The sequence below is a fragment of the Acanthopagrus latus genome, chromosome 17, assembly GCF_904848185.1.
Source record: "Acanthopagrus latus isolate v.2019 chromosome 17, fAcaLat1.1, whole genome shotgun sequence".
In the NCBI taxonomy this organism is placed as follows: Eukaryota; Metazoa; Chordata; class Actinopteri; order Spariformes; family Sparidae; genus Acanthopagrus; species Acanthopagrus latus.
In genome coordinates, this window is record NC_051055.1 from 2,279,388 (window position 1) to 2,290,847 (window position 11,460).

At 44.2% G+C, this 11,460-nt stretch overlaps 1 protein-coding gene across 1 annotated transcript in view; it reads right to left on the minus strand.

The window, feature by feature from the left end:
• adcy3a (adenylate cyclase 3a) overlaps positions 1-11,460 on the minus strand; it is a 39,771-nt gene extending 28,311 nt beyond the window's left edge. Inside the window, exons 1-3 of the mRNA XM_037075208.1 lie at positions 10,829-11,460; positions 8,159-9,389; positions 530-679 (exon numbers count right to left, since the gene is read on the minus strand). Of these exons, the coding sequence (XP_036931103.1) occupies positions 530-679; positions 8,159-8,833 (825 nt within the window). The 5' untranslated portion in view covers positions 8,834-9,389; positions 10,829-11,460. The remainder of the gene's footprint in view (positions 1-529; positions 680-8,158; positions 9,390-10,828) is intronic.

The following is an 11,460-nucleotide window of genomic DNA, read 5'->3' on the forward strand; positions in this document are numbered from 1 at the left end:
TCACATAGTATTTATATAGTAACAGATAGTCTGTGTGTAAATAATCATATTGTTGTATGTTAACAATTTGAATATATATTATTCTTATGCTTCATTTGTTTCAAGATCCCTCAATGTGTCACATGGTAAAGGACTTCAACGCCAGAACTCAACTGCTATTATGCTCAAGTCATGATCGGCTTTCAACACACTGATTTATTTATTCATTTTTCTTGCCTAAATGCTTTCACCCTATCAGCTGGAATACACAACCGCTCCACATCATATAGTCTTACATGGTCCAAGTTCAAATTTAATAACAATGTCTTTAAAAAATGCCCACTTGTTTGTCTGAGGAAATATCCAGACACCTGGTAACAAAAAAAAAACAAAAAAAAACACAGTTCCTAATTCATTGTATTGGGCTTAGACTAAATCTGTACTACAACCAGTGCAGTGATGCTGAATTCAACCTTCTGTTCTGACTCTGAGCACACTGATAATACCCCAGAGGTGAAAATGCAGAATGCTGTGATGTTTGACCTCTGACCTGTTGCTGGCTCTGCTCCTCCAGGTTGAGTTTGACCTCCAGTGACTGTCTTGCCTCCAAAAAGGCCTTCCGATGCTTCCTGTCAGCCATGTAGTATGACATGATGCCCACGGTGATGGCACAGACATAGATCACAATGTTGGCCAGCAGCTTGAAAACAAAAGAAGAATACAATAGTCAGGGCACAATATTAAATGTGCACAATTAAGGCAGAAGGAGGAGCCCAGCTTGTTGGCCAATGAAGAGAACTAATGACACAGTTAAGGAATAGGGATGACCTGATCAATTGGATAATAAAGATACGCAGTTGTTGTTAATGCTTTGCACGATGCACGACCCCAGCAATATTGGCAGATGATCCATGGACTGTGTCAACGCTAGCTATTTTATATTCTGTATTTAAAGAAACTAAGGGGTTAATTAGGGGGCCAAGCCCGAGGGGCCAAGGGAGCGCGTATGCAAGCGAACTCGTTTCCTAGGACCAGCGGTGCTGGGAACCCTATTGTAATTGTAAAGATTTGTATTTTTCTCCTGCTAAAAGTGGTGCTACAGGCTAAACCGTGCAAAGGAGGGTGGTGCAATTTGGAGGGTTGGTGCAGACACCTGCACGTACCTCGGACACAAAAAACTACATATACACACCTGCAGGTGGCGCTATAACCTAGGCCAACGCGTTTCTGCCTATAACTCCCACACCGTATTTCACACATTCAAAAAAATGCCTAGAAAGTTTTTTCACAAATTCGCGAAAACTGGAAAACCTACTTCTTCAAACTCCTCCTTGGGATTTTGTCCAATCTACCTGAAACTGCATGGAACCTACACTCTTCAGCTGGACCTGATCTGAAGTTATCAAAATAATTTTGCTTGGTCAAAAAATATGCAAATTATTAACAAACACATTTCTGTAGCTAGCTATAAAAATGTAAACTGTTTGATATCTCAGTCAAACTAAATGCTATTAACACCAAATTTGAGATCCTTGGTTGCCATGAGAATGGGAAGGGATGAGCCGAATTTGGTGAATTTTGGCCACTAGGGGGCGCTAAAAATATGGGACGTTTATATCTCTTGAAAGACTACACCATTTTTTACGAAATTTGCTCGGTGTGATGCAGGGCCAATCCTGAGTCCAAATCTTGAAGGTGGCCATGGCTGGTCAATGTGGGCGTGGCTTATCTCGCTATAAAAGCAAGGAATCTCTGTATGTCTGTCTGTGTGTGTTTGCCTCAAATATCTCTGCGGATCAGGATCAGACTGATCTGAGAGTTTCAACATGGCTGCTGCTTGGTTCAAGGGTGTGCAACGTTGCATTTGTTTGGACTGCAATGATACCGTTAATAAATTATTTCATAAATGCTTTATGAATTCTGCATTGTCAACCATAGCCACCATAGTCACGTGCACACCAGAGCCAATCACTGCAGAGCTCAAGCCCACAACATACCTTAAGAAACAAGCAGATTAATACCTGCAGCAGCACAAGCTGGACTGGGATTTTGCTGGCAGTTCTGTCCCATTCTGTGCATTTAAACCGACTATTGTGGATTAATGAGACTAAACGAGTCTAGACCGAGTCTGTTCCGGTCTGAGGAGATCTGGATATGCGAGGACAACAAAGTGGAATCGGAATCTGTGGATGTTCATGTATAGCTAGCTGCTAGCCCACCCCCACAGCCCACCTCCCAAGTCGATGGACCGGACGCACTGGCACGTCCAAAACCGGACTTAGGATAAATAATGTCTGCCACGCTTTTTCGCGAACATTGCCGTTGCATTTGCTTTGGAAAAAAATGGTTAAAACGGGCTTTTGTCACAAAAGTGTCCGCAAGCAGCAAGTTTGGTTGCTGAGGAACAGGGGAAGTTGTGTGAGGGACACCGGCGGTGATACAGACCACGACAGAGATGGCGAGTTTTGAGAGTTAAGAGATTTGTGACATAGCGTGTTTGGAGTGTATAGTTAGTATGTTATATAGTGTTTAGTGTAGTGTGTTTAGTATGTCAAAATTAAAAAAATAACTGTACAGTCACACGTGTAAGGTTGTGCTAAAAATAATGACACCAAACAAGGCAAGGCAAGTTGTAAGGTGAAATATAATGACATAATCAAAAGCAGCCAATTATATCCCTGACGTCCCACCTTCAAACACAACCTCATTTGGCTGTCCATGAAAAAGCTATTTAACGCTTAAATGGTTTCTGTATCCTGGGGTATAGAGACATTTGGCAGGCTGTAGGGGGAGGGGCATTAAGTATCTGCACTGAATATCATGAAAAAGTCTTTAGGGGGGATGGGTCAGGTACCCAGGTCATGTGACTTTATGGCAGCATTCAAAATTAAATTGATACTTTTATGTCAAACTCCAAAATGGCAGCCTACGTGGACAGAGACACTGGCCATGAGGTAAGTGTTGATATTATTCTTATATGTTTTGGGGGGGGGGTTGTTTTTGAAAATATCATTCTTTAAGGATATTATGTATTCTTGTTGAAAAATAATGAATTACATTTACACAACATTGAATGTCTGTATCCTGGGGATACGCTGTCTACATAGGGGTAAATAAACAGGCATAATCACTCTCAGATATACTTATGTTTTGAAGCCAATACTCTACAGATAATCAATAATATAAAGGTGTTAAATATTGATTACACTTCATTTACTCTTAAATGTGTATTACTGATTAATTCACCAGTGTACATATATTTTCAGGGAATTTCTACCAGTACTTTCTATGGTACAAGAGAGAGAGAGGTGGCATCTTTTGTGTTGCCACCTGATGGTTCATCTGATTCAGATGAGGGAACCAGTGAAGATGAGGAAGATGAACTGTATACAGAGGGCCAGTGTCAGGACAGCAGCAGCAGTGACCAGTTCAGTGATAGCTCAAGCGGATTGACTAGTTTGGTCTAGCTACCGGAAGACACGGATGTCAACAAACCGGTATGCAGCTCGTTGTACAAACACACTGTTTTAACTACTTTTTTATTCATTTTGAGTCATACACGCTGCAGTGCTGTGTTGTAAGGTGTCTGCTGATGTTGCATGACTTTTGGGGTGAGATGTGGAGCATGTTAAGAAGCTTAAAGTGTAAAGTTCTGACCCCATGCTGTTAGCTGTCAATGCTAACTCTCCATTCACAGAGCCCTGTAATGGTTGGACCAAATGTGTTCGCGTCTTCGGTACTGGCAAGCCAAGGGTAACTTGAGCAATGAAGCTGCATGTTTAAATCGACCAAAGTTCCCCTTTAAGTCACTTGTTCCTGAAGTGATCCAGAGGTTATCTGCCAAATTTGGTGCAAATTAGGCACTATAACGGATGTAAATGCAGTTTTGCCTTTTAAACAGATGATATTTAAAAAAAACTCAACGTTACCGTGCTACGTCCAACATGCTAACACGTCACCTCTGTAGCTCCTCACAAAAAGTTCTCTCTGCTCCTAAGGCTCTGTAACATTAGTTCACTTCCCACATATGCAAGACAAATGGATAACAGTGCGTTTAGAAAATGTAGGCCTACACAATAATCAACATAAATGCATTTTTCCTTGTCACTCTCATTTTTTGTTGCAATAATAGAAATGTAATGAAACAGTACAGATGTGGGGTCACTCCTGAGGCCAGCCATATAGTAATGAATGGTCAAGTGGGCATGATTTAGTGCAACAAATCCAAATCGGCACACATTCAGCCTTTTGCACTTCCAGTGCTCTTCCCATTACAGCGGATACCACGGCTCAAAAGTTGGCCTGTGTCCTCACTTTTGCCCTGAGCCCGTCATCCCTGGGGCAAACTTCCGTGGCCTCTGCGGTGCGCAGGGTCCGAGTCGTGCGGGTGGGTTTGGCCCCCGTTCATAACTGCTTGCAGAGATTTAATGAGCTTTCTTCAACAGTGTCTTTCTCTTTGTCTTTCACTCTCCTATAAGGCTTTGACTGGTGAAGAACCCGAGCAACAGTTGCTGTATGCAGAGTCTCTCACGTCTCAGCTGCTGAAGATTTAGCTCCTCACTAGTCTCCTTATTGCACAGTCACTGAGTTCATGAGGACGGCCTGCTCTAGTCCTGCAAATCCTGCAGATTTACACATGTGCCATATTCCTTCATTTCTTAATGATGGATTTAACTGAACTACGGGGCATGTTCAGTGACTTGGAAGTGTTTTTGTATCCATCCCCTGACTTATACTTCTTAACAACATTTTCACAGAGTTGCTTGGAGTGTTCTTTTGTCTTCATGGTGTAACTGTAGCCAGGAATACTGATTAACAAGTGACTGGACCTTCAGACACAGGTGTCTTTATACTACTATCACTGGAGTCACATTCACTGCATTCAAAATGAATGAGCACCTGTGTTTTTTCTGGAAAGCTGGATTTGGAAACTTCAGCAAGCCAAATTCTTGTGCTAGGCTCTTGCCAACTACAGAAGGATCAATAGAAAACATTCTAAACTTAAACATCACAAACTGGCATGGTTCATCATGACCAAGGACAGACTTTTCCAACTGGTGACCGTCAGGCCGTCAATCGACGATTGGTGAAAAATTTGCACAGGTGTGCGCCAGCACGTGCAGTGGGTGGGGAATACAACATCCTGCTGAGTATGCTACGCTCGGTCGATGTTGCTGCTTATATTATTATCACGAGTCTACGTGATTGCTGTGTGATTTTTGTGGACCAAATTTGCCTTCATCTTAACTTTTGACATCTGCAGGTACGAAATGTAAAAGATAACTTTACTCAAACATTATAGCCCAAACTTTAGGGCTACACTTTGCAATAAATAAAAAGTAAATCTCTTGAGATCTTTTAAGCTATAGGCTTGTTTGCCAAGACAGTTTAAACATAAACTTGTAGATTCAACAGTTTGGTTTAGTCACAGTTGTTAATATACTGTGAGATCCACTGAGTTTTTGCACGCTTCACCCCTGCATGCTGACGAGTGGACATGCCAGAATAATATAGATATGAGGTGCTGCACGGTGCAGTCTTTAAACTCGCATTTAGGTTAAATCTATTCCAAACCCTGCAGTGCAAGTCGCGGAGCTGCGCTGCTTGTCAACTTGCTTCGCTAAGTTGCATACAAAGCCTCATTCCCCTGGCAGTCTGCAGGGTATTTCTTTGCACTGGTCGATTCTGCTCCTCCTCGACTCCTCTCTAATCATTGTCAGAAAACCACTGATTTTGCCTATTTCTATTTTTGGTGCCGACAGGTTGAGTGCAATATTCAGTGAGGTGCACTATTCATATAAAAATGTCAAAAATAGACCAAAATATCCAAAAAACCAAGTGCCGATGGGTTGAGTCTGTCGCTGATAGAAGATCCAGCCCTAACCCACAGCCTCACTTTGGACTCCCAGTCTAGGAATAACATATATGATGTTCATAAGTTAAATTCCAGCTGGGGACCTCTGTTACATGTCATTTCCCTAGTTTCTAGTTTCCCTGTTTGACAAATTGGGGGATTTGACAAAACGGGGATTTTAATCTTAACAGATTAGCCACACTGACTGTGTGAGCAGTGAATGTGTGTGTGTGTTTGTGTGGCATAACTTCTTGCTTTTTATTTGTTAATTCATTAATTCATTCACTCATTAATTTCATCCATGTTTAAGTGAAACTCTGGCCAAAAAGCAACCAAGGCTTTATTTGCGATTGAATATGAGTCAAAACTTCGCGTAAAAGCATAATTACGATGGCACTTTTAAGATTTACCGTAGTTTCGTTTGATCCCTGCCTCACCCTCCCAACAACACTGCTGTAGCACACTGTGGTGACCACTGAGGTGCCCCTCAAACTAGCAGGACATTTTGAAAAATAAATTACTTAATAAGAATAGAAATAAAGCATGAATACAAAATAAAAATAGAGTGAAGGACACAAAGAAAAAATATGTCTATGTAGAAAAAGAAAAATCATTATAAAAAGTATACAGTAATAATAATCAATAATAGTATAATTATACAGCTAACTATATACAATAGTAGTATGTTTGAATGATACTACCAATACTAATACTACTAATAATAATGACAATTACAATAATATCACTTACAATCAGGGATGCAAATTAAGCAATTTCTTGAATTGATATTCACCACCATGATCAATTATCAGTGAAAACATATGAAATTTGTTGGATGTTTTTCCTTTAGAAAAATGTTTTTACCACTGATTCTCTAGGTTTGATGCAAAATCAGAGTGGGAGGAGTTAAAAGAAGGCATAAAGTAAATGCCAAGTTATGTAAATGATAAACGTAATCATGACTTAATTCCATTAGCAGAGCTCCCGTCTGTCCCCTGACACTATTCAACAACTGGCCCAACAAAACCAACTTGTAGGCTACTAAATGTGATAATATCTGTTTATATACAATGTGTTTGAGGTTTTTTTTTTTTTTTAAATAACTCATTATTTGTATTTCAATCGAATACATTTTGTCATACCAGTAATTTGTATTTTATTTTGAAATATTTGATAAGCAAGGATTTGTAATTTGTAATGCGACACTGTGATGTGTTTGTGCCCATCTCTGCCTACTGGTTAAAAACTCAACAATAATTGATCAATCAATCATTAATCATTAATATCATAATAATCATTACAACTAATGAGTGACATTTAATGCATATAGTATTAGTACATATTAGGGGTGGGGCAAAACATCGATATGGCTTCCTCTTCAGATACAATTATTGATACACTTACACTAAATATCTATTTTAAAACATGCGGCACACTGAAATGATGGCACACATGAACATGGAAAAGATGCAGACAGTGTCTGTGATAAAGAGACACCAAGTTAAGACTGTGCACTTTATCCAAGTTGTCTTCTCATTGAGCGTCACACTCTATGAAACTTTAGTTGTTTTGTATCATTCAGTTAGACAGACATCCTGCTGTATCATTAGATTATTGTGTTGCAAAGTTACTCATTATCCCAGAATCGCCATGTTGTGATACTATACTGGACAAAATATTGTGATCCGTACTGTATTGTGAGTTACTCTGTGATTCCCACTCCTAGTATATACAATGCACTGCTGCTTGTGTAAAAAGTTTTTAGATTACCCGATGAAGAATGTGTGGTCAAACGGTCAAAAGCTCAAGAACAAGGTGAAAAGAGAACTTTGAGATCATTTTTTCAAGGCCTCAAGTTCATGAATCAACTGTCCGACTGAAATTTGAGCTTAGTGTGGCTGGTGCTCTGAATCATGAATAAACTTCATCTGCTGTTGAGGACCATGTGAGATAGTTAAAAGCTCCAGAACACACAAGTCAGTGGACTGTGAGATGTGCTTGTTTTGTTAGCGTTGTCATTTTAGTATCAGTTCTAAAACTAAGGTATCATATGTGCAAGAACAATTCCTAAGCTTCTTCTGCAGCTCTACAAGTGACTTTTAGAAATCCTGAGGCTGCAGTCTGATTGGTTCTAAGTTTGAAAACTTTGCCCTCTGGGAACAGCTGTGGTTGGCTTTCAGCCTGCTGCATCTATGAAGATAATTTTGTGTCAAAAATCTACTCCATAAGTGGACAGGAGATTACACAAGAAAGAGATTACAAGAAAAGCGCATTTGAGGACAACCCATCCCTCCACCCCACCTCCCTTCCTCTCCTCTAACTTACCTGTCGGCCAAGTGCTGCCCCCTGGATGTTCTCCTGCTGCTGCTGTGCGATGGTGACGCCCAGAACCAAGGTGTGGATCCCACAGGATACAGCAGTGATGAGCACGATGGGCGTCAGCCTCAAAGGCAGAGTCAGGAAAAAGGAAAAGCTGAAGAAAGCCTGCCAGCCCACTGTGTCACTGGCCTGGTGGAAGCGAGCATAGTTCAACCCCAGGTAGCAAAATACCTGAGCTGCTATGAGCACCCACAGGGCATAGGGCACCACCCGTCTTGAGATGCGGTCTGGCAGCAGCCCGAAGCGGCACAGCAAGTAGAGGATAATATCTGCTGCCAGTCCCACTGATGCTACTAAGACAGAAGCCAGTTTGTCAGTGGTGTAGACCACTGCACACATGACGATGATGTAGCTGTCGAAGAGTGCGGCAAAAACAACAAGCACCAGCAGGGTTTCATGTCTCTGCCGTCTGAAGTAGGTCTGGTAGAGGTTCTCAAGAGACTCAGGCACAAAGGTGAGGCGCATGAACCGCGGCAGGCAGAGGCAGCATCCTGAGCTCCGGACCGTGACCTCGTGTGTTCGCCCCACTGCCTGTCCAGGGTCAGAGGGCAGCGTCACCGAGCAGTCCGCAGAATACTCCACAGAGTACTCCGGTTCTGAAAAGGCTCGATTCCGAGGCATGGTGAACACTCAGAACTTCTTCCTGCCCTCTCCCTTCTGTCGAAAAAATGGAAAGCTGTTTAGTTGTCCGACAGGAGTAGACCAAGTGCTGATCACTCTCCGGTATACATCATCTGCTCTTTTCTCCTCTGTTGAGTAACCGCCTTTCCCCCCTGAGAGCCCACATATGTGGCATGAATCACAGCAGTGTGTTGATTGTCAGGACCTGCACATCAGAGTGATGTCTTCTTACATATCTGCGTCTGTGGCCAGTCCATCCAGTGCTGTCATTTGACTCAGCTCGTCCTGTGTCATGTGCACGTATCGAGCACGCCTACTCTTCTGTAGCAACGTGATCCAAAGAATGTGCACCTCTCGTTTCCTCATTCGGTTTTACAAACATGGCTGCCTTACTGGCTCTCTTCCATCTCTGTACTCCACAGTTGTGTACCATGTAGGAGTCGTTGATTTCTCAAACACAGGAGTTTATGTTTGTGCGACTTCCATTGTCTCCATCTTTCCTTTGGGCTGGACAGCTTTGCGCACTCTGGCTTTCCATAGTCGGACCTCACATGGCCTGAATAAAGAGGGAAACATACAGAAGAAATTCATCATGGCTTCATGTCTCAACACACAGAGGCATATGTTTCCGATTCAACAAGACCTAATGATCAGGGGTGGCACTGGCTGATCCTGCTGCCATTGGCCCCCTCTCACCAACATCCATGTCAAAAACTCCCTCACACCACATCATCTTTTTTCTTGTTATCGTTTTTACAGAATATCCATACTCTCAGGCTGTGGCCAGGCTGTGGCCAGGCTGTGTGCAGGCTGTGGCCAGGCTGTGTGCAGGCTGTGGTCAGGCTGTGTGCAGGCTGTGGTCAGGCTGTGTGCAGGCTGTGTGCAGGCTGCGTGCAGGCTGTGTGCAGGCTGTGGCCAGGCTGTGTGCAGGCTGTGTGCAGGCTGTGCACAGGCTGCGCGCAGGCTGCGGTCAGGCTGTGGTCAGGCTGTGTGCAGGCTGTGGCAGTCTGTGGTCAGGCTGTGTGCAGTCTGTGTGCAGGCTGTGGTCAGGCTGTGTGCAGGCTGTGGTCAGGCTGTGTGCAGGCTGTGGTCAGGCTGTGTGCAGGCTGTGTGCAGGCTGTGGTCAGGCTGTGGTCAGGCTGTGTGCAGGCTGTGGTCAGGCTGTGTGCAGTCTGTGTGCAGGCTGTGGCCAGGCTGTGGTCAGGCTGTGTGCAGTCTGTGTGCAGGCTGTGGCAGTCTGTGGTCAGGCTGTGTGCAGTCTGTGTGCAGGCTGTGGTCAGGCTGTGTGCAGGCTGTGGCCAGGCTGTGTGCAGGCTGTGGTCAGGCTGTGGCCAGGCTGTGTGCAGGCTGTGGTCAGGCTGTGGCCAGGCTGTGGCCAGGCTGTGTGCAGTCTGTGTGCAGGCTGTGGTCAGGCTGTGGTCAGGCTGTGTGCAGGCTGTGGCAGTCTGTGGTCAGGCTGTGTGCAGTCTGTGTGCAGGCTGTGGTCAGGCTGTGTGCAGGCTGTGGTCAGGCTGTGTGCAGGCTGTGGTCAGGCTGTGGTCAGGCTGTGTGCAGGCTGTGTGCAGGCTGTGGTCAGGCTGTGGCCAGGCTGTGTGCAGGCTGTGTGCAGGCTGTGGTCAGGCTGTGTGCAGGCTGTGTGCAGGCCTCCCTGCTACATGTTGCGCCTAATCGGATCTACGGTGAAACCAGTGCAAAACAGTCCACAGACAGCTCAGTGTCAGTGTGTCTGGGCGCTGAGGCTGAGGACCGATGACACCCACTTTGTCATTCAACAAACCTGTTTAAACGGCTTCATAGCGTCTCTGAGCTCCACACTGTATTTCCCTGATAACGCTCACCTCAGTGTGTTTCACCGTCCACTGACACCGTCTGCTGTCTAATGTCCGATCACCTGCGATGATGGAAGCTGCTACCTTCGCCTGTTTTGTCTCCATTCTACCAGATGCTGTGAAAAACCAGGGACATGATCTGTACAGATGCATCCCGATTGCTTACCGTGTGTAAAAGCCGGATTTCTCCTTTGGGTGCAGACGTTTTCTTCCCCCCCTCTGGACAGATGTGGGCGTCCTCACCCAGCCTGAAGCCCGGCAGCCTTCACACAGCACGTTTAGCCTCCGTCTGGACGAGATTTTTTAAAATGGCTCATGAGAAGTCGCCTCGGTACACGGTCCCCCGCTCCGGTCTTTTTTTGGTCTTGGGTGTTTTCCGCAGAAGACAGAGATCCGCTTCACCGTCAAGCTCCCACACAGCACAGCCGGGACTTCTGGTCCCTGTCACAGAGGGCCCTTCAGCGCAATGTGCCTGTCCGTCAATAACAACATCCATGTAGACTGTTCTGAAGGGAATCAGTACATTTGAATGCCTGCTGTTATGAAAGTCTCTTTTCTTCCCATGAGCACACAGTGACTCAGTCTGTTCTCATCACTGATGAACTAAACTAAACTGTAAATTTGAATGAAAAGCTTAACTAAAGCTTTCCACAGAGCAGAACGTGTATCATTTATTATCATGTTGAGAAGTTTGAGGCCTAGCCTACGTTCTGGTTTAGGCCCCCCTTCCCTTCCCCAGGTAGATGAACAAGAGGAAGCTTCTCTCAAGGTCTCCTTACTTCCAGAGCTTTCAGTCAC